The sequence below is a fragment of the Manacus candei genome, unplaced genomic scaffold (assembly GCF_025592945.1).
Source record: "Manacus candei isolate 608988 ecotype Guabito, Panama unplaced genomic scaffold, ASM2559294v1 h1tg000018l, whole genome shotgun sequence".
Taxonomy (NCBI): Eukaryota; Metazoa; Chordata; class Aves; order Passeriformes; family Pipridae; genus Manacus; species Manacus candei.
In genome coordinates, this window is record NW_026138066.1 from 13,135,572 (window position 1) to 13,159,888 (window position 24,317).

A 24,317-nucleotide genomic window follows, 5' to 3' on the forward strand; every position below is an offset into this window, starting at 1 on the left:
CTAGAATATTTTCATTGACTGGATACAGCATAAGCATTAGATGAAAAACACTAATAAAATAGTTCAAAAGTTCCAGCAGCAGGCTATGAGGTGTGAGTTACACGCACCATCAAATGCACTAACATTTCTGTCCAGTGCAAGTTACCCATTATTACCTTTAATCACCTCTTGGTTATTACTAGCTTTAATCATCAAAATAGTTTTTAGAAAGATCATTTATGAAAACCAAGAACTGCTGGATCTAGAACTGTCACACTGCAGCACTCACTAAAATCTCATAAAAAAATGATGTGACTTTCCAAAAAAAGGCAAAAAAGAAGTAATTCAAGTCTAGTTTTGCAGCTTAAAAAGTCTCCTCTGTTCACAGAACAGCAGTGCAATTTTCTTCATTATCCATGAAAAGAAAAAGAATTATGAAAGTAGATACAAGTGCATCTCTTAAAACAAAACAAGAATTACCTTTTAATGTTTCCAGTAAGTTTTTGGCCACAAACCAACAGATGGCTTCAAAGAAAGGAAATTTGAAAAGATCCGGGGTTTTTAGCCTCTTCTCCATTTCATAACACCTGAATAAATGCAAATATTAGAAAACATGAATGTTTTAATTATCAAATTCGTTATTCAACTATGTAATCATTCAAATTGACACAATGTCCAAAATAAAATAAAATAAAATAACCATGGCCATGATAAATAAAAGAAGTCAAGTACCACATAGTTAAACCCCAACAAGACCACAGACAAGATTGAACTCTGGTCTCATTCAGGCTCTGACCTTATCAAGTTTGACTGCGGCACTTCTAAGAATAAAGTTGGACTTCAAAAAACTAGGATACAAACCCAATGTGTGATCTTTTAACAGATGGAATTTTATCAGGATTCCACTGTAATAAATAAAAACAATATGTTTAGAAGACAGCTCTACATCTTGGACAAAAACTAAATACAGCTGCCCTTAGAGCAATGCTGACTTGAGGACGCTCATTTCAACTCAGTGTCGCACACCTGGGCTTGCTTAGTTTTGTTTTACTCACTTATACTAATCTCCAAAGTAGTTTTTTTCTTCCTTTTTTTTTCTTTTATTCACTCAAATTCTTGCATAACCTTCATTTTGCTTTTGAAACTTTGCAGAAGTCAAATAAGAGAATGTGCTTGATACATTCTAACTGAAAATGCCACTATTGTCTGAGAGCCTGTACCAATTTGATCCTGGTTAAGCACATGAAGAAAAATCTCTACGAAAAGAATATCCTACTGACTGAGGAAAAAGTATAGGAAGAACTGAGACTAACCTGAGCTGCATGCCAATGTTGAGGTTGTGCAAAAAGTTTCCTCCAAAAGCCATACAATCCTGAGATGTGAGCACAGCGTGAATCCAGCCTGAAATGACAGATTGTGAAACTTAATACATACATATGAATTATTCTAAGACTGTTTTTAAATACATATATAAGTAAAAACACTGTTCCTGAAAGAAAAAAGCAAACAAATTTGTACTCTGTGCTAGGAACAAGTAATCTAAATTTTAACAACATGTAAACTACAGTGTTTCAGAAATCTAGTGAACTGTAATTTTCTGAAGGAGTTAAGCTTAAGAAATTTATTACTGGGAGGGGAAAGTATGTAAAGCCAACTTTTCAAGTAAAAACGGCCTCCAAAATTCAAGTAAAAATTCAAGTAAAAGTTTTCATTCCAATCCACAAAGATAAGCAAGTCCGGAGAGAAAAAATATACTGAACAAAAGATAAAGTCATAAAAAATAAAACAGAAATTATATGTCTTTCAATATTTACATGTTGCTTACAGTAACCGGGTTGTTTGCACAATATAAAAAAGTCATTTAGCAATACTGAGGTTTCTCAAGTAGGAATTCAGAAGTGGTTCCATAAATTATTCTAAATACAGTCACTCTAAGTCAAGTGAAACTATGAACAGTTTAAAACCCAGTCTAGACACTCTATAAAAATTTGTCACATAATTGAAATACTGTCCTTGTGAACTGCACTATTCAACATGGTAAAGCATGGCCAATATGGTGCTATCGATCTGGCTAATTACTACTGGATAATTTCAACTAAGTACACAGCAGAATGTATGACATGAGCTTCCTGATTAAAAATAGTTACCTTTCAAATTTACACTGTGCAGTTTTAATGTAAATAAACTACAAATAGGCTTTCTTCTTTCAAGATTTTCTTTCTGATTTTGCACTCATACAGATGATCTTTGACAAAAGACGAGTTGGCCAGACATTTGCAGATTAACTCATGGTTTCACCAAGGGTAGGCAAGACATACAAACATAGGAAGTTTACCAGTTTGAGGCAAGACCAGACCAAGTCACAAGCAACTACCCAGTACAAACTACCACTAAATCCATGCCCTAACTCAGTTAATAACAAACAGTTCTACTTGTTTTGGTACCACATATAAAAAGACTTGAAACTTAACAGTTACGCTGACCAAGCAACACACCTACCCTGTAGCCGGGAAGGAAGTTAAGTTACTGTTGCATTTTACCCCAGGCAGCAGCAACTTAAGTACATGGTTTCATTTTCACTCATCATCATCATCACTGTAGACAGACACCTCTGACTCTCCAAGGGATATGTGCGCTTCAGTCCTTTAAACACACATCTCCCCAGACACTGACAAAATTGACAACAAAGCCTCCTCACCGTTGCATCAACACCAAGGATTTTTATGGCATACCTGTATCAGCTAAAGGTTTTAATTTTTATTTTTTTTTTACACTTCCACTTGCTATTTTTATGCTGCAATTTTGGTCAAGGTCTATGTAACAAGGAAAGAAAATTCAGTGTAGATCACACAGAATATCTTGAATAATGTTTAAATAACTCTAAAGACCCTTCCAGTGCTATTCACCTACATGCAAGATTAATTTTAAATCAGGAGACTACTCTGAACATATTTCAGAGATTATAAAATAATTATGATATCCATTAGCATCAGGGCAAGCAGGAACAGTAAAAGTGGTTTTCAGTAGAGATCAGGGTGGGTTTTTTTTCAAAGTCTTTACTCAGTCTTACAGAATTTCCCATTTTCTTAAACACTTGTCTTGAAAACTAGTTTCATTTATTGGTTCTTACACTATACTCCGAAGTATATGAACAAGGATGTGCGTATAGACATACACCCATGTGTTTACACATATTTACATTTACAAGTACCATTTTATGTGTATACACATGCAGATACCTGTAAACATTAGAAATTACCATGTGATGATATTTTTCTTTACGGTCACACTGCAGTGAGAGCTCAGATTCAGTTGATTACTTTGGGAAACAGTAATAATTTTCAAAGATCTGTGGGCCACAATAAAGTTCCTCATTCTGTAATTCTGCATTCTTTGTTCATAGATGTGAACTCACACTTAAACACAGAAAATTAATGCAATCTCTTGCCAAAAATATATGGTTTTAAAAGCTCTGGCTGTTCAGGAATGTTAAGTGCACAGAGAAGTCCTCACCACGGAGTATTTATTCTGCACAAGCTATGAACAAGAACAGTAAACATTGAACCTCATGGGCAGAGATGAGACATGGGAAAAATGCAGTAGTCTAGGAAATCCATGAAAGAATAAGGTACTGACTATAATCTTCAAGGTTTATTCCAGAAGTAGAATCATAAACCATTTTCCTGTTCTCTGTATTTAAAGCTTTCTTTCCCCCCAAAAAAAGGAAGATAGCACCCAATATAATTTTTAATAATTAAATAATAAAAAGTATTTATATGGATAGTTTGGATAAGTGAAAATAAAAAAAAACTGGCACTCACTTTTATTGGCAAAATATGGTTTGATTTAGTAAAGACTTGCAAGTTTATGCTATCTGGGAGTTTGAATGGGATGGGGTATTTTCTTTGATGGATTTTTCTGTGTGGGGGTTTTGGTTTGGTTTGTTGGCTTTGTTTTTTTTTTTTAATAAAGAAGTTTAATTTGATTGGCATTTCCACAACAAAAACCAAACCAAAAAGAACACCCAACTTGTATTTTTAATCCTCTAGCCTACAGCATAAGAAGTTTATGTGATGTTTTTGTACTAATTATGCCTAGTAGGTCTTGCAATATTCAAATCTGTAAAAATAAAACTGTATTATAAAATTAAGATAAGAATTCAGTCTGGACACCTACCGAATAGTGAAAAATCTGTGCTCTATTAATTGGAACTATTTCCCTGATAATCAAATTAAACTTTAATTTGTTGTCTTCTAATTGGGTAACACTCTTTCATTCCCTGGTAATTGTTATGACTGTCAGGCAAAGTTAAAAGCTAATTACTTGTTTTGAAAATCTAAATCTCTAAATTTCTTTTATTATTCTTTCTTATCCAAAATTTTAGGGGATAACAAATGTTGACAACACATTTATTTTATTATATTCTTAATTCCTGTTGATTAAACATGCTAAGTAATAAGAGTAAATAATAAGAGTAATAGTAAGAGTAAAATCTTACCTGTTGGAACAAATAAAGTGTGTCCTTGCTTCACAACACATTTGTAACACTTGTCAACCTTGTCCCCAAAATATACTTCACTCTGGGTAACAGATGAACTCCAAGACTCATAAAGAGCCAAATTTTCATCAGTGGGCTTGATCAAATAGAATATCTTCTCACCCTGTTAAGACAAAAATATCAAATAAATAAATTAATGTCCTCTTAGAGGTATACTACAACCTCTGAGTCACTCCTAATGAAGTAACAGATTGATCTAAATGGTAAGTATTCCATCTTCCCACTATGGCATGTTTGGGCTTCCCAGGGTCAGTGTTTCACAACTGTAATCCACCAAAAGTTTAGATATAGTACACTAACCAGTTAACATCTTGTGATTTAAAGGAAGCAAACCAACCAACCAAAACTTTTCATTGGAGTGTAAAAAATTCCAGCTTTTATAAAGAATTTATGGATATGCACATACATACAAATGAAAAAACATGCCTCTTCTATGATATATACACAGTAAAGTTTGTGAGAACAATAAAAAGTTGAGTATGTCAACAATTTTCATTCCATTACTTATTCCTACTGAAACCTCACTACATCACCTACCAGTCTACTAAAGTGATCAGTCAACCAACTACAGTCTAGAAGTCACCAGTGGCATGCTACAATCAAAACATAAAAATGCAACACCAAAGATCAGTAATTCACTTTCAAGCTCTTCCCACAGCTTTTCAAGTACAACATTTCACACAGGTGATAATGCCATAGCAGAAGGCTGCATGCTGAATAAATTTTGTTTTGCGTAGTCATAATCACCCAGAAGGTGGTTGGGCACAGGAACAGGCTCCCCAGGAAGTGGTCACAGTACCAAGCCTGACAGAGTTCAAGAAGCATTTGGATGATACTCTCAGGCACATGGTGTGACTCCTGGGGATGGTCCTGTGCAGAGCTAAGGGCTGGACTCGATGATCATTATGGGTCCCTTCCAACTCAGCATATTCTGTGATTCTGTACACCAAGAAGCATTCATACCCAGAGAACATGGTACCAAACTGATGTTCCTCCGAAATCAATATGAAAATCAGTGTAGCTGTCCTGGACACCCATCAAGCAATATTTCTGAACAAAAGGCTTAGGGAAGACAGAATCATCCGGCCAATAATTTTCCACCCACGAAAGCTTTCTGGCAATATCTGGTACTTCCACTAATTCAGACATCCTTTTAAAAAACAAACAAACAAAAAGGAACTGTAAATATAAACAGGAGTAATCACATCTCTTTAAAGGCAGCTTCCTACAAAGATATTTATTAGTTCATAAGTAATATGTCTCATACCCACATTACATCACAGTAGCTGTCTACATAAAATACACATCCTCCTCTCTTTCCTACTACAGGCACTATATGCCTACACATATTGTTTAGCTTAGTGAAAACCACTTCCTATATTGAAGGAATTGAAGTCAATACTCACTTTGTGTCTGAGAATTCCAGGCTGATCACATTCAATACTTTGGGTCGGTCAGGATTTGTGAAGTATTTAATATAATTATGGAGCTTCATTTTGCTGTCTGCTTGTCTTGCTACATCTATGACATCTATCACTTTGTCACCACCTGTGAAAAACAGGATGACTCTCTTAAGGCTATGACAGATTAAAAAACTTCAGTTGTTTAAGACAAATTTAACTTTTTTCCAGCCTTTATAAAAATATTTCTGCACAAATACTCCACTACTATCAGAATAGTACTTATTCAATTCTCTTATTTTTAATTTCAATAATAGAAAGCTAAACCTGTCACATTCCAACTTTTTCCCTAAACTGGACAACTGGGCAGGTCAAAATGTATGCATAAGGGTGAGATAATCAAGTTTCTATCTGAATAGACAGTAATTCAAAAGAAAAGATTCAGAAGTATCAGAATGATAATTAATCTTTAAAGCAGAATGCACATTACTGTTTAACATTGTAACTGTAACAACATTCCATATTCTGATGCCTTTGTAAAATATTGATGGGCAGAAAACCTACTTTCAGCACAACTCGTTACATTAGGAGATCACAAGAACGCAGACAAGGCCATACACAGACTTCTCAACTGTGCCACGTGTTACAGGACATGCCCTGCTGCAATTGGCTCAGTCTCTATTTCTCTGTACTACACACTTACATGAGGCTGAAACAATTACAGACTGTTAAGAGATCTGATAAGAAAGAAATGGTTCTTAGGAAGCTCCAGCTCTCCTGCTAAAGGAAGTCAAAGTAGGAAATTCTCCAGGAAGAAAGATTTAATTCAGATAGGCCAATTTACTAAGTCTAAAACATTAAGTTTAGACATAGTCTAACCAATGACTAAACTTATTAATCCTAAGAGTGATTAATTCAATTCCCATTTACTTTATTGGTTTACAACATGTAGCAGAAAAAGGTCCAGCATTCCACATGTAGCTTGCACTGAAATTAACATATTGGAAAGTTGAGAAAGCTATTGTCCTATCACATATCCAAACAGACACACACTAAGAAAAAAAGAAAAAAGAGAGAAAGAAAAAAAACTCCAAACCACAGCTTTAATTGTATTCTCTGCTAGTCTTGAATTTACGATAAATATTTAGCACTCTGGAAGCTCTTATAAACATGCAAATATTTATTTTATTTACAGACATGATCATTTTAATAAGTTCTCCAGAGTGACTCTTACCTACATAGCGTTCCACATCTAAAACGGAGAAAGTTGGTGGAGGAAGTCTGAGTCCCAGACCATCTAACTTAGGAACCATGATGGGAACATCAAACCCATGTTTCTCCAGGTATCTTTGTGTCAACTGGCTTCCATGCATTTTCAAAATTACTTCATCAGCACTGGTGGAAAGAAATTATGGAGCATTAGCAGAAAAGCATCCCCCAAGCACTACTGAAAAAGAAGCCTCAGTTTGGGGGAGGATGGATGGGAATGGCTACATTTGAATGCAAGAGCATTGTACCATCCATGGTACATTTATATTAAGCATTTAGCTAAAAGACAAAGAAAACAAACTCAACAAGCAAAGAAACTTTTACTGCACACATAACCTGGAAACTCAGTCACTCTATACGGTGGAAAGGATGGGGAAAAGGAATTCTCAGAGAAAGCATTAAAGTACATGTTGCTAACAACAACCACCACCAGCAGCTCCTCTGAAGAACTATAAACCATCATGGTTCAGTGAGATATCCAATCAGGACCAGGATGAAAGTATAACCACATTTCTCTACTTTCCCTTAAAGCATGTGAGAACGGATAGACTACCAGCCCATATGAATGTTCTGTGTTATTTGGAATGAAACTGAGAACTATTCATGAACTACAGGAATAGACAGACAATATTCTGACAGTTGAAGCACAGTAAAGAAAACCAAAAACCAATTAGTTATGTTATTGCCCCCACTTCCCCACAAAAACAACCCCCCAAAACTCACGCCCACCCTGCAGCAGTCCCAACAGACAACATAACCTAGAGCAAAACTGAACAGGGGAGGCTACTGCATGAAAAGGCAAATGTACTCATCTGAAACAGGGGTGGGGTGTGGGGAATTGTAAAGGTGAAGGAAGTTATCATTGACCTTCATTTTCTGAAGCAGAGAAATGTTAGCTGCCTCCCCTAAGACACACCCTGCCGACAACGTTTCTTTGCTTTTCCCACCAAACCGTGTAAGAGTCCGTACCTTGGGAAAGAGCGAGCCCGCAGCTGTTTAACGAAGGTCCGTGTTCCAGCCTGCACTGGCCTGGAACCATCATCTGGCTCCGTGTAGTCATGTCTGTGCCAGTTTCTCCTCTTCTTCACTACAAGTTTCAGAAGGGTTAAACTTTGAATTAGTTAAATCAGATGGCTCAGATTAGCAGTCATCCCATCAGTGAGACAGACATGCCTCAATCACATTACTATGATTAACAAATCTTACTGTTTTTATCAGGTGACACTCTACTCATTTTCAACAAATGAAATCTGCAGGACATCCAACAGTAATTCTCCCTACTTCTATAGCTCCTTCTACATGAAAACCTCAGTGCACATTATACACAATTCAAGACTCCACATCCAGTGCAACACAAATAAACAGTTGCAGCCTGAAAGTTGTCCAAATCTAAGAAAATCAGCAACAAAACTAGAAATTGAACTTTAATTTCCTAAATTCCTTGGACTTTTTTTAATATATGGAAGAATCACACCTCTTGAATATCCAGAGACTTCGTTTTACAAATTCACACAAAATTAACAAGACCTAATCCCACTATGCTATCATCCTACGAGGAAGCCCATATCCAGTCTGATAATATTACTGCTATTCACTACCATATGCTATTTCTTTTATCCACTGCTTATGTCTCCCTAATGGTTTTGGGTGCAAACTGTTTTGGGAAAGAATGACTTTTGCAATACATATAACACAATCATTGCGCCCCAAACCATACAACTTCAGAGTGATTTGAAGCTTTAATGCAATGTTACAGCATATTAATAAGAAACAAAAGATAAATTAAAGTTCAATTACAATTTTGGGAATCTGAAACTGAGAGTTCAATAGCAACAAAACTGCATTTTTAACAGTTCCTTATACTTAAGGGGCCAATGAAATCAAAAAACTAGACATTCTCATAAAAACTGTTGCAGTGATCTCCCCATGACAAATGACAGATACCCAAATGAAAAAAAAGAAAAATAATATTTTCATAGAATGGTTTTGGTTGGAAGGGACCTTAAAGATCATCTAGTTCCAACCCTGCTGCCATGGGCAGGGACACCTTCTACTACACCAGGCTGCTCAAAGCCCCATTCAGCCTGGCCTCAAACACTTCCAAGATATGGCATCTACACCATCTCTGGGCAACCTGTTCCACCACCCTCACACTAAAGAATTTTATCTTTATATCTAATCTAAATCTACCCTCTTACAGTTTAAAGCCAGGGGTGACAATGGGTGACCTTGCTATTTCACTAAAGGCCTCTGTAAAAAGTTATCTTATTTCTTATAAGCCCCCTTTATATATTTAAAGGTTGTACTATAAAACATTGTAAGCTGTATGCAGTGACCCCATTTGAATTTTTCTACCTTGAGTGAAGCAGAGGACAAAGTGACCAATGATATCATAGTCAACTTAGTGCCTGTCTTCAAATTTTCATTATTTCACGACAAATCATTTCCTAATGGATATCTCATACATTCAACTTCACCAACCATTCATTTTGTATCTTCATTTATAAAGAACACAAGCTTACAGTTTTGAAAGGAAGTCCTTGGTTATATCACCCGTTTGTTAGCAAACTAATCTCTGGAGTATTTCCTCTCTCTGCAAATAAACCTGCATCTGTCATCCTCAAGCTTTCAACAAGCTGAGAACAAATCACCAAAAGGGTGCCTCAGCAAAAAGGATCATCATCTCAGTCTTGGAAAGAAACTCCAGGAGTGCTGAACTTCCTACCTTTCTATTTACTTGCCAGTCTATCACTTACAACACTAAGAAACATAGTAAGGGTACAGACATTTTAAGGTTGCATTTCAGTTTTTCCTAAAAAAGCCAAACTCTGCTCCACAGCTAGATAGCTGCTAGTGGAGGACTGCCCCAAGATGATTTACTAACACCAGATTCATAACTTAACCACTAATATTAAGCAGAAATTTAGGTTACGCTGAGGAAACTCACTAGAGGGAAAAATTACTGTTATTTGTCAACACAGAACGTGTTTTACAGGTGTCTACCAAACAGCTTGTAATGTAAACATGACACCCAGACAAAGAATTGCATTAATAAAAAATTTAACTTTATGGAACAGCTCATTCTTAAGTTTACGTAAGTCGTGATGCTCCCAAAAATCTAAAAAAGTGCTAACAAGTACTGAAAACTGTAACAGGAAGCTACAGATGTAGGAGGGGAGAAAATAGTTTCTAAAAAGAAAAAAATTGGTGCTTCTCCAGAAAAAACAATTGGTTATATAGGAATAACAGGCATCATATCATCATTACACATAAGAGGTAATTATTCCTACTGATGATCTGTATCCTGCAGACATGACATGTACCCTTTAGAAGACATTTAAGAGAATAAACTGACATTTATAGCTCTTTGCTAAACTGAAAACCAGTGCTGCTTAATGAGCCAACTATCCAAACACTGTAAAACTTCATAAATAATGAAGCCAGGTTTATTAAGTTTTCAAAGCTATTTTCTCAGTCATAAATAATAATACAAGAAATTAGTAGCTAATACTAATTTGCAACAGAGTAGTTTCCCATAAATTCACTGCTGTTATAACAGGTCATTAAAATTGTAAGGCGATACAGCTGCTTAAGAGATTTTATAGCACAGAAAGACTTTCTAAAGTCTGTCTTTCCAACACCTAAAAATCAGGAACTAAGGTAATTCTTCTACTTGTATTTGGCAATATATATCATCCTTTCATAACTAAGAGAACACTGAAGAACGGAAAACAATAATGAAAACTTTCTCTGCCTACATATCTCTTAATTGCAGAGCTTTTCTAACCCCTTAAGACATTACAGTAACAGTTGCAAAAAAAAAAAAAATTTAACCAAATGGATCCTAATGCTCAAATTAAAACAAACAAACAAACCCTACATAAGTTGAAATGGACATATAACACCTCCCCTCCCAATCACTCCAAACTAGTGGAAGAAACCAGTGTTCACCCTTGGTGTTCCTGAAAATCGAGGCAAAACTCGCTGCGACAACACTAAAAATACACACTAAAAGTACACCAGACAGTTGCAGGGAGGGTTAGAAAAAGAAAGGAGTGTGCTGCAAGTTTTCACGAAAAGTAAGCAGAAAGCTTACTTTTTTTTTTTTTGTAATTACATTCCTTAGACCCTCAAAACAATGGGCCAACAACTGTATCTACTTAGGCAGACACTATTCCCTGACTTCTCACACTGCTGGACTGCTTGCCTCAGAGACCACCACATGGCAGACTTCAAATGGGGACCATCAAGAGGTGAACAACCCCACAGTGAGGCTCCAAGTCTTGGAAGTGGTACTTCAGATGATTCCCAGTGACCAAAAAGACAAGAGAAATTTTTCCATGGGAAGACTGAAAAATTCTAAGGAGCATACAGTAAACCACAGAGTACACTGCTAAGGCCTGGGACATCATCTCATACTGTCAGCTCAGACCAAGCACAGACATTACTACCACAGACAAAAAAAATACAGGTTGGAGGGTATTTTCAGAATTTGAGAAATCAAAAAACAGATTAAGAAAGTATGTCCTGACAAACACAGTCCTGTTAATTCACCACATCTTGTGCTCTCTCTAAGCTCTGGACACTAGAGTCTGGTTGCAGATCTGACTCAAAGCATTCATGTAAATACAGCATTTTCAGACTTCAGGATCACTGAGAAAACTTAGAAAATAACAAAATATAATATGAAGACTCTAAACCAAATAATATTAAAAAAACTCCTCCATAGTTTAGTACTATTTTTTTTAATCGTTCTTTTTTAATTGTTTAGGATTTTAGGATTAATTATTTAGCATTTTACACACACAGCTTCTCAATAAAGGTCTTATAAAATGGTTGTTCTTTCAAATCAAGATTTATTTTTTGTTTGAAATGCATGAAGAAACTGATCAGTTAATTTGATCTTTCCATCTAACTATGCAGTAGCTTTCTTTTAATTATTGGAACTTTTACACAATTAATTTTGTAGGATACTGAAAGTAACCACCCATTTGTACTATAAAGTATGTGTTTCTTGTATATTTTAAGTAATTTTTTTGCACTACCTTATTTGATTATATGTACTAATGTCTGTTGAAATCATAGATATATTTGCGCCCTCTTACAAAGCTGAATTTTTGTCTCTTTCAAAATTCTTAGACAAAGTGATTTTAGAATACAAAGCAGTAAATAAAAATGCTTTTTTTACTGATGTACATAATTTCATATGACTGAAGCACTCTGGAACATTGCCGCCACACTTAAAAGTCATGAGACTTTATCAGTCTCTCTAAACACTGAAGTAAGCAGAGCCCAAACCACAAACTATCATAGATTTGATTCTGACAGCTCAGAACAATTAATAAAATTCCTTGTGAAGACACATTTCATTATATCACCTCTGCTTGGGTTGGTAAGTGACATGTCTGAAGCTTCTATTAAATCTAGATGATCTACACACTTGAAGCAATATAACTTAATAAGGATAATTTTTACCACAGATTCTTGTCTTCCTGAAAAAACTTTCAAAATAAAAATCATTCTTATTTCACTGTCAAATTCCGCATTACAAGAAAGGTTATTCACAGGCATCAGGGTGAAGCATACTAGTTCTCCCAAGTCATGGGCTGAAAACAAGTTTCAAATTTACTGATATGATCCCTCTTCTACTCCTCCTCCTAGTCCCTCTATTCCATAGGAAAAAAGAGATAGAAAGGTGGGGAAAGAAATGGTTGTTGTTTGTGTTCTGATTTATAAGAGAAATAAGCAGATTTTTAACTGAAAATTACCACTGGAGTACTAAAAACTACAAGCACATAAAACAGCATTTATCTTACCTTTCAGACTGACCCTGAACCCATATATTACACAAGATACATATCATGCAACATATACTAATTACATCAAAAAATGACACTATCATTTTGTTCATATTCCACAAGACTACCACTGAGGGTGTAGCGGTTTTAAACTTATTTCTAAATGTAAAGTAAATTTAGCTTTGAAAAATATTCTAGATCTTAAGTCACTGTTGACTATAAATCATTATATGGCCTTCAAGGAGAAAAAAAACCACCAAACTAAAACACAAACAAATCCACATTAGAAAACACAAATGACCACGACTGTTTGGAGGTTAAAGGTACACATTGCATATACATATTTTTCCGGTCTGAACATAGAAACTTAATTCATTGTTGGAAAAATGAAATTAATTTTTAGATTTTTTTACAATTCCATTTCCATTTGAGAACAGAAGTCATGGGGGAAAATCTATGGAGTTGAATAAAGCAGTATTCTTTCAGTAGTTACAGACAGACAAAAACTATTCCGTTTTCCCACTGCACATCACTATAGCAAATTTGTCCACTGGAAGGAGAACCAGAGATGTCTCTTGCTGCTCTGTTTCACACTCTTCTAGCAACTCATTTTGACCTTGGTGGAAACTTGTTTACAAATCAGAGCTATGTAACTTCCAAGGACATAAATGGAGGGGGGGGGAAACAAAAGCAAAAACAAACAAAAAAACCAACCAAACAAACACTGCTCACAGGATGTTCATATTCTCAGATTTCACTAGAGTGTTGTGGCAAATAGCCTATAATCAGCACGAAAGGTAGGACACCTAATTCCTACATTTTTTCAAAGTTGTCTTCCATGGTATTAGAATTTTGATAATTAAAATGTAGGAACCTTGAAGCCATCTTTTTTATTTTCCTTTTTTTTTTTTTTTAATTACGATTCCCTAATTTTCATTCTCTCACTCTCTGCCAAGTCCAGATTGTTTTCTTCTAGCTCTGTGCACTTTGATTTCTCTAATCTATAGTGGTGGCTTATATTTTATTCTATTTGCATCTCCACATCAGGGAACCTTTCAGGATGGTTTGTTTATTTTGTGGGTTTTTAATCAGCTCAGAGTTAGTCATGTAGAACCAGTACCTTCTAAATAATCAAACTCATCTTGAATATTCTTCTGAACGGTCTTTTTCAATTGTACATGGAGAGAAAACAGTCTGAACATGTAAAATGAAATCTGAATAAGCCATACTTACTTAGAGAAGGTCCATGGAGAATTGCACAGTTGGGACAATGGTATAGATCAATGTCAACAGCATGGTGCTCCTCTACCCCAACACAGCTGGAATAATATTTTTTAAATGTTAATGAGAATACATATAAGGTTTATTTTTCAAGCTAAAAATAATTAAATCTTAGGGTTTTATCAAAACATGCTTACTCCACAAAATTATAATGAGATACCAAATTATCTCAACTACTGGGTTGCCACATAAATTTCGAGTAATAATTTCTTTACCACTGAACAGAGAATGCCATTAAAAAAAAAAAATCATAAAAAGGAAACAAGAATCAAATTTCTATAAAAGTGAGCAAATCCACAATATATACACACCATTACCTCTCAGCTCCCCAGATACCTTTGATCCTAATTACAGGAAACAGTTTATGCAATTTTCGTTATAGACAGTGAGTTTAAAAAAAATCTGAAGTTCATGTGCTGTCAATTTGTAGAAGATATAATGCAATTTTTTCTTTTTTTTTTTTTTCTGCAGAAAGCACATAACTGACTCCTACACCCAAGACAAATTAATGAAGAATACTTTGGTGTTCTTCCTGAAATCGTTACACTAGTACTAGCTTCCTAAGTTACACAAGTGACCACACAAATAACTTTGTAGAAGTGTTTTTGGTTTAAAATAGTAACAAGTATTTTAAAGAGCACTTGACAGATGTAGTGTTTTCCCAGCGCACATTTTTCCCCAATAAAAGTCAAAGTGGGATTAAGATTGAAATCTTTATAATACTCCTGACAAAGTATCTACACCACTGATATCTAAATAACAGAATTTTAAAGACAAAATTAAGTACATTTTCTTAGAAGCTGAAACACTAGAGGTTAATTGGAGAAAACATGCTTTTGCACAAAGTTCTCAAGAAAAAAAATGTAATCCCTGCTTGCTGGTCAAATCTGAATCCTGGCAGAGTTCTTCATTCTCTGAAAAGTTTATGGACACTTACAAAATTGCTGACTTTACAGTCAATAAGAAGCAAGACTCCAACACTGAACATTTGCACCAAAATTAGATATGTTTACTCAGTGCACTCTAGTAACATAAGAACTTGAACGGTACTCCAGTCACGTAACCCATTTCATATCAGAAGTGTAATGACTGCTTAAGCACTGAGGCTTTGAAATGATCCAGCTCCACAAAGTCTTTTCCCTAGCAGCCTAGTGCCAAACTGCTGACACGCTCCAGCAAGTGTCAGTACATGCTGCCAAAACAATACTCAAAGCAGTCTAGCACTGAAAGCACAATGAGCAAATCTAATCTGAAACTGAAGAGCATCTCCCATGCAACTCTCAATGAGAAGTACATCACTCTGAATACTCTGTAAACAGATTCAGCTAGTTCTACTTCTCCATGCAGTACGTACCACATGAAATTTAGAAATTACATAGCTTTTTTATATGCACACTATTTTAAAATCTAAATACAAAACTCAGCTGCCATAGTTCATCGCAATTCTTGCAATATTTAGCATCTGCTTTAAGACCACAACTACAGGAATTGTTATTACTTGAAAATCCAGCTGACACATAAACAAAAAGGAAGGCAGAAGCAGTCTTTAAAAATGCATGTCCCATTTCCTTCTGCTTGTGTTCTCTCTCTTTTTATAGAATAGCTGAGTGACTCATAATCCTATGTATTATAGGAAAATTGTTTTTAAATGTACATTCTAAAAGCCCCAAATGAGAAGGCTGGTTTTATACATCCTTAGGAATCTCATTATTTTAGCTAAACTTCTAATTTTTCAACAGCTAAAGATATTTATGTTCCACTGTATCTTGATCAAGTTTGCATTTCATCCTTTTTCTTTCTGTTTATCTGATACATTCATCATCACCCCAATCAGGTTATCTTTCTAACAGTAAGAACTTGGCATAAAAATATAGTAATACCTTCAAGCTTTGACAACTGTTTGTCATGTTCTATTTAAGAATGTTAATTTTATCATCTCTTATAAAATGCTACAGGTAACAGAATTTCTGCTTTATTTTGAGGCTTAGCACTAACCACTTTTCTGACTTGATTAACTCCATAACCTTTCAGGAAGGCACATGGGATTTTGTGTACAGAGACTGGAATGGTATTAAAATAGTTGGAATATCCATTCAATAAGGAATGCAAACATTTTCAGTCTACTATTTATGCTGTAAACTCAGAACTAACTGGAAAGGCGAAACACTGACTGGGCATCATGGAAGTGAATCTCATAGCAGTTGTCTGACTGAAGCAAATAGAAAACGAGGTGACAGCACCTGCACTGCCAAGGAACAAGCATTGCCAAGGATGCCACAGTGCCCATCAATCACACACAGCAAGTCACTTTCCTGAGTCCCTTTCTCCAACACACATAGATGACTCTGACATTAATCACTCTGGCTACTAGCAAGCAATCAATTACTGTGGTAAGTGCAACTTCAGACCTCAAGCATCAAAGCAAGGTCACCAAGAGGTAGCAGAGAGCCTGGAAAGCATTAACATAGTCAAACACAGCAACACTCCCAATCCACTGATGTTTTTCTGAATGAAATATTATTACCCTTCACCTTGCAATCAACCCAATCCATTTGGGTTGAAATGCCTTTAGTATATATTACCTAGTTTTTAAATTGCTCATCTCCTGCAGGGAGGTGGTAGACTAATCCTCAGGAACAGTGAAATATTTATAGTATTACAAAATAGAATACAATAATACTAATTAAAAAAACAACTGTATGAGACTATGCAAAAATACATCCCTAATTCTGTTCATGAAGGTGGAAGGGCTAAACAGGCCCAATATTAGTTGAAATGTTCTGTAAGGTGTAGTAAGGTAGAAAAATTTAGTTAAAAATAGATTCCATGACATCAGTCTGAGTGGTCAGACACTCATAACTTCCCCAAGGTGTCTACTATCAAGGCAGAGCCAGCAAGAGGCAGCAGAAGAATCAGGGAACTTACTAAGTTTTTTCACACACAGGAACGTGCCCGTACCTGGCAACTGAAGGAATCTCTTGCTACTAGAAGTTGGAGGAACCCATTCTCCACACTTAAATCTCACTGGAAGGTGAATATTTTTTATTTAGTCTAAACTTTCCATTTGATTATTATATTTGTAGCAATGTAAAAGCAGCAAGTGTAAATCAAAAACAACCAGAAGAGGATGATCTAACATCTCTGAGAGGTACCAATGGACCTCTGCTTTTCTGTAAAGGGCAAATAAGGCTTCTTTCACAGGCGGAAAAAAGTCCTGCAAAAGCTGGTCTCTATTGCAGTATTGTTATTAATTTAGAATTTAAGAGATGAGTACAGATAATTCAGCATGACAGATTCAACAACTATTTCACAATTATGCCAGAATGTCTTGTACAAAGAATTTGCAAAAGTCCAAAACATTTAAAGGAAGTATTACGCCTTAAGATAAAACTGCATGGTTGTACACTGTGAGCCACCCAAGGCACCTGGCACATTTCTCCTACAGCAGCACAACACAAACAAGTATTGGATCCATGTCAGTCACCACACAGGCTGCTGCACCTTCCAAATCTAATACCTGCTTGCTTTCAATCCAATCTGGCTTTTCTCTTGCCTACTTCTGATGTTATCAAGTACGACCACAACATTTTAGAGATTGCTTAACTGCCTCTGTTGGTAAGACAAAGAATCCTGGTTTAAGAAAAAAACTCAAAGCACTTGATTCAAGGTCTTATTTGCAGCGTCCTTTAAGAGATATGACTACTTGAAAAACTAATTATTTTCTTATTAAATTATTATAATTATCATCATTGTCTTCTTAAGATAAGTACCATATGTACTCTACCCTCACATAAAATTCCAAGTATAAAAGGGAATGATTACACAAGTAGCACTACAAAGTAAAAAAATGAGTGGTCCGAATGTCCATTTTCTCAGTTTAATTGGCAAGATATTCCAATTAGGAAATTTCCAAGATTCCCTGTACACAAGGCTTACTGAAAATATAAATCTTGAAAACCGAGAGATGTAAGCAATTCTCAGTGATCTAATAAAAGGACTGAGAAAAAGGATGAATCACCATCAACAGCAAAGAGTTAATTTGTCGAGATGTTGGGCTGTACATGGAGCACAATCCTCTTGGATTCCATCTTCTGTTCCTTTCCCCTATTGCTTCAATCCTATAAGGTCCTTTTTCACCTCTTTGAGTAGCATGTACAAACCAATCTAACAGGCTCATCTTTCTGGATGCACTTGTACATTTTAAGAAGTCTCCCACAACAGCTTCCACTTCTCTGCACACCAGCATGATGCATTGGATCTATAAGCTTCACAGGACAGGCCATCACAGGCATGTTTGCCCACTTCTTCAACAGATATTGTTGGATAGATATTGGTTTACAACTAGGCATTGATTTACAGCTCAAAATTCAGCCAAAGTGGTTTTTTTAAGTCTCTTATTTCTTATTGGGACACACTAAGTTCAAGCCCCAAGACCTCTTGGTTTTCCACAGTCTGATCTCAACAGTCTGACTTTTTTTGCTCTCATTGTGCAGCAAAAATGCACATTAGTGGCTCTTGCTAGTACATTTGATTAGGTGCAGAACCTTGCACCTTTTCCAAGCTATAAAATTACTTAACATTACATTTTCCAAGATCCCCTTATCTTCTCCCTGAATAAACACTATGGAGAATCTTTTTCTTTCTGTACTATCCTGTTTCTGAACAAAAACTCGGCACATCCTCTTCATGTCCACCCTTGCATCAGCACCCACAACCTCTCCTTGCTATGCCTCAGCGAGCACTGCAGGTTTTATCCGTAAAAGGAGAAAAAAAGCACAGGTCTTGACATCCAACAGGAAAAAAAAAGAAATCAACAAAAATCCTGGAACAGTGGAAAAATACTAGAGGTATCAGAGCATGTTCCCTCTTACCAGGAATGCGGGGCTATAGACAATTACTTAGGAGCATGGCATGTTTCCTATCATCTGACAGAGCAGATTCCCAAAATTGTTTTTCAATTTCCAGTAATCCACAGAACAGCCAAGAAGATATACAGATACTGAATCTCTACTGTATCTTAACAGCAATGAGGAAAGGAACAAGTCACTTCTAGAAGTAGCAAAGATTCATTAGTAACAGGACAGCCTTAATTGTCCAAAAACTGAAGTCACTACCACAGGGTCCAGCTTCTCATAACATTAAACTGAGCGGAGCTGTGGATGCTGAAGAAAGGTCCCACCCTCCTTCCTCCAACTGTCTGACCATGGGCTTCCATAGTTTCTCTCACCAGTACCAGGGAGCCACAAGACAAGTCAGTTCAATAAACTGATCCTAAGGAAAAGAAACTAACTGCCACTCAACTCACTTTTTCAGATAGGCTTTAGAAGCCTTAACAATAAGATTCCTATAAATAAAAAGGTACATGTTACAGTTATATGCAGTCATTTAGCAAATGTATATATTATATATGAAAGAAAATATTCTGTTATTTCATTTCTACACTGTTTTGTCTTTCTAAAAATGATTGCTAAACCATAGGAAGGAGACAACTGTTTAGCAATCTTATGCTGACAATATAGCTTTTTAGTATCAGGCCTTATTATCAAATTTCAAATAATCAAGCAGTAAAGTATACTGAGCAAATACCACTGTAAGTAGTAGGCAAGCATTATAACAAATTTCCATTTTACCTGTAACAAGGTCTGCAGTTGCTACATTCAGTCCTAATCTGTTTGAGCATAACAAAACCCAAAATACTATTGCATTTATTGCCAAAATTGATTAGCAAGCTTGTAAGTTATGCAAAGAACAGCTTCTCTTATTCCATCCCAAGAATGCAAAGATAAGCATGGAATAGGACGCCAGTTTGGTAAATTTTAAGGAACTCTGGTTGGTCATTTACTTCAAGCCTCTGCCTTCCAAGTGGGAAAAGGATGTCAAGTATGCAATATTTACAGGTTTAAACAATGGAAGTTCTAAAGATGTCTCTGCCACAATCAAATAGCCACATCTGCCACTCATTTGGCACAATATTAAAATACTTCATTAGGAATAGAAAGGCAAAGTCATAGTGTGACAATACTGTTGACAGGCTCCATATCATCCCATAGCATCAAAGTAGTTAAAAATTGAAGTTTATTTGAAGAACAGTTTAAAACTTAAAATAAATGTAGTGAGCTTTAAAAACCTTAACCTCAAACTAGCTAGATTTCCCCTCCAAGCCCCCTCTTCAAAATGAATGCAGGTACACCAAAGGAACAAAATTGACCAAAAGAAATCACAAAGCAACATGAGAAAGTGAAAGGAAACACCAGCTATCTCTTCACCTTGCCATGATAAGCATGGCAACAGTTTTGGAATCACGGCAGGCTTACAAGGATTTACTTTGGCAATTAAACAATTTTAGAGAAATGCCAAACTTCTATGCACTAGATACAGAACCATACTGCCTTAAAATAAATCAGAAAAAAATACACAACATAAAAATATTTGACCTTTTGACTTTGCCATATTCACTTTCCAAAACAAAACACCATTTAATGAACATGCATAAGTACACTTTAAAAAACAATTTAAAAAATAGAAAAACAGAATAACAGTTATATGTAGCAAACATTCCCCTCTCCCAAAGTTACTAATTTTCTCCAGGAAAAAAAAAAATAATAATACATTTTTTAAGATTTGCATAAAATATATGCATGTTGGCCCAACAGTATACCTAGTTTTAGTACATATTCACTGACACACATTCCACCAACCAAGTTCTTAAGGACAGAAAAATTACATGTAAGGTCAACTCTCAAAACACCTGAAAATATACTAACTTATTAAATATTGCATCATCCTACAACACAGATAAGAATCCCAAGAATAACAATGCTGTGTGCCACAATATACATAAAACTCTGACCTTTGATTGCACGGACACATCTGTTCTGATACTTCCAAAGTCCTAAGAGATCACGGTCTACTTCCGATTAACCATCAAATTGCACATTAAAAATGCTAATGTTCATTACATAGGTTTAGACTTTCCTAATGTAATGGAAACCTATTGCTTTTAAATTATGTAATATTTCTCAGAAATGAGGTATTGCAGTAACACACACATGCAGAAAGGTATATGACCTATTTTGAATTCCAAAGGGCCTTCCCAAGACTCAAACTTCCTCCACCTTTCGAAATTAAATTTTGTGTGATAGCTATGCTAATGCTGTCCTTTCAGAAGATAGTTTTAATGGCAATACTCAGGCACAATTTTCCATTGAGAAAGAAAATTAGTATACATCATTTCTTTCTCAAGTAACAGTGCTTTTCACTCCCTCAAAGCATAGAGATTAAGATAAATAAAATCTTGTCAAAGAAAACTCAACTCCACAGAACAGACTCTGAAAACTAGACACCCAAAAGGAAAATTACGGTCAATGGAACAAAGCTATCAAGTTACATAATAAAATATATTCAGCTACAAATACAATAAAACCTTCTACCTACATCTACGATGTAGCTGCATATTCAACACAATCATGATGCTATCCAAAATCTCAGGGAAACAACAGTGTGGTGCATTATTTGTAAACTGGCTCTTTCGTTCCACAATTCCAGTCCAGTCCGAAAACAAACTGGTATGTTTTCGAAACTTAACACATGCTTTTTATCCAAGATCTGGATTTTAAGTACAATGAGTTCAATTTATTGAAATTGCTAGAATGAAGGTAAGAAAGAAAGGGTCATAACTTTTACAAAATACTTTGATAACTGAATATCTGGTATAATCAACATATTCTTACTTCTAATCATCTATAAAAAGATTGTGTGGAAAGTTGATTTTCTATACAACAACTTCATGCAACTATTAGGAATTTAAGCAAAATAAAGCAAAATGACTGTTCAACTGAAGACCAAGAACTACATGCTCAGAAAATCCAAACAGCATTACATGCAAAAGTACACACTGAGGTTAAACAACATTTTTGCTACAATGTAAGACTGTTAGAAAGAGACACACAGTCCAGGTTAATTCATAATGGCCTCAACCATCATGTATTAATGTGCAGCAGTTTTATGAGAAGTACTTTTCATAATCACTATTTCTGACAGAACCAACTTAACATTACAGAAGTACTTCTGATGTATTCCTTCTGCTTTGTATCATCTGGTAAGTATATACCAAATTTCTCTGTCCTTCCTATACCAAGTGGTATTACTGATTGCAACAAACTACTTTAAGAGTATTTACAATAATTTTTGTCCCTTGTCCTTTTAAAATCATTATTTTAGAGAAATGAAGGTCTGAAGGTGCCTAGACATTTTAGTGTAGATTTGGGTAAAACGAGCTGCCTCAAGACAATCAGAAAAATAATATTTAAGAAGACTACAGCAGATCTCGAAACTAAACAGCTTGTCAGTGAGAGCAGAGAAAAAAGCATTTTAAAAGCAGCTGTGACAGCTGAAGGCCCTATTTCAGTGTGAAACCAATGACAGAAACCAGGATGATACCAGCAAGAGAATCAAGACATAAGATTTGTAGGAAAGAAAGAAAAAAATATCCATTGATCTGTCCTGAAGAAATTCTCTTTTAAAACCAACAATCTGTGTAATCCTTTGTATATGAAGCAAAATGCAGTGCTCAGGAATTAGAAACATTCTCTACAGCAGTTCAGATTTATCTTTCTCCATTCATTTTCCCAGCATGGCCAGACTGACACACCAAAGAGAAGGAGGAACAATAGTCCAATCTGACTTCAGGCACTGTGTCTTAGTGGAGTCGCAACTGCTTGAAGCCTGCTGGAATAAATGAGAGCTATCCTGTCCTTCCCATAACTGATGCAGGAAAGAGGATTAACATTGGATTTCAATTAATTCTAGGAACACTGGAGTCCCAATTTATCTGACCGCAGCCAACATGAATTTCAGTCCGGGTTATAATGCACAGTCTACAACAGTTCTGTTTCCCTGTGAGGTAGTATGGGCCCGATATACACAAAGGAATACACATATTAGTATTTGTTTCAGAGAGAGAAAGCACTGCAAGAGAGAAAAAAAAAAAAGACAAAAATAATTGCCCTCATATATACTAATGGCAAAGGTTTTCTAGGTGTTTAAGGAAGTTTTTCAATTATGTATTTTCATCTCCTCCTCAAGACTCCAAGTCAACAGAAGTCTACCTCTTCCCCTGAGATATACCACTACCTAGTAAAACCCCCTGACACATAACTGCATCTTATTTAGGTAATTTGCCTTATTTCAATTTTCAGCCAGGATTATTCTCTTACAATTGTGCTTACAAATAAGAAAAAAAAATCCAAAACTTACAACAAGCAAAAAATAAGTACTTTAAAATAATACCTTCAAAACCAGAGGTTTTAAAGGCAGAACTGACACTCTGGCTCGATTCTATGAAAAGAAAAATACAAAACAAAAAAAAACAAAAACAAAACAAAACAAAAAAAAATGCCCCACGCCCCACCACCAAACCACAAAATCTTCAACCATTTAAAACAGCTGCCATAGCTGAGAGACATCTTAAACTGAGTGCTTGTGTGTGGTTGTATTCTACCCAAGAACAAACTACTACCCCAAATTGCTACCATTACCTGCTCAGGAGAAAAACAGGAAGAAATAAGCTAAGCTCTACAGAGATAACGAGAAGATAAAAAAGGGAAGTCAGTATACAAATTAATTAAATTTTCAGTCATTCAGGAATAAAGCAACTATGAAACTTCAATACAGCAAATTAAGGCTATATATTATATGGCCTTTTATATATATATATATATCATATACAAATTATGGAATCAGCATCTCTGGAAGTGTTCAAAAAATGTGTGGATGTGGCACTTGGGGACATGGATTAGTGGTGAACATGGCAGTGTTAATTCAATGGTTAGACTCAATGATCTTATGAGGTCTTTTCTGATCCTAATGATTCCATGATTCAATGATATATAGTCCAGACACATCTGCCCATCTAACTTTTACATTCTTAGTTTTTTGTCCTGAGCTTCTTCAGCTCCAATTTGCCCATAGACTCCTGTTAATTCTCACTAGCCATCCTAATGAAAAACTGCACGATATGGTTAAGATCTACTG

At 35.6% G+C, this 24,317-nt stretch overlaps 1 protein-coding gene across 1 annotated transcript in view; it reads right to left on the reverse strand.

The window, feature by feature from the left end:
* KDM7A (lysine demethylase 7A) overlaps positions 1–24,317 on the reverse strand; it is a 65,424-nt gene that overhangs the window by 25,131 nt on the left and 15,976 nt on the right. Inside the window, exons 2-9 of the mRNA XM_051784745.1 lie at positions 14,238–14,323; positions 8,176–8,293; positions 7,172–7,332; positions 5,944–6,085; positions 5,501–5,687; positions 4,478–4,640; positions 1,293–1,380; positions 460–566 (exon numbers count right to left, since the gene is read on the reverse strand). Coding sequence (XP_051640705.1) covers positions 460–566; positions 1,293–1,380; positions 4,478–4,640; positions 5,501–5,687; positions 5,944–6,085; positions 7,172–7,332; positions 8,176–8,293; positions 14,238–14,323 — 1,052 coding nt within the window. The remainder of the gene's footprint in view (positions 1–459; positions 567–1,292; positions 1,381–4,477; positions 4,641–5,500; positions 5,688–5,943; positions 6,086–7,171; positions 7,333–8,175; positions 8,294–14,237; positions 14,324–24,317) is intronic.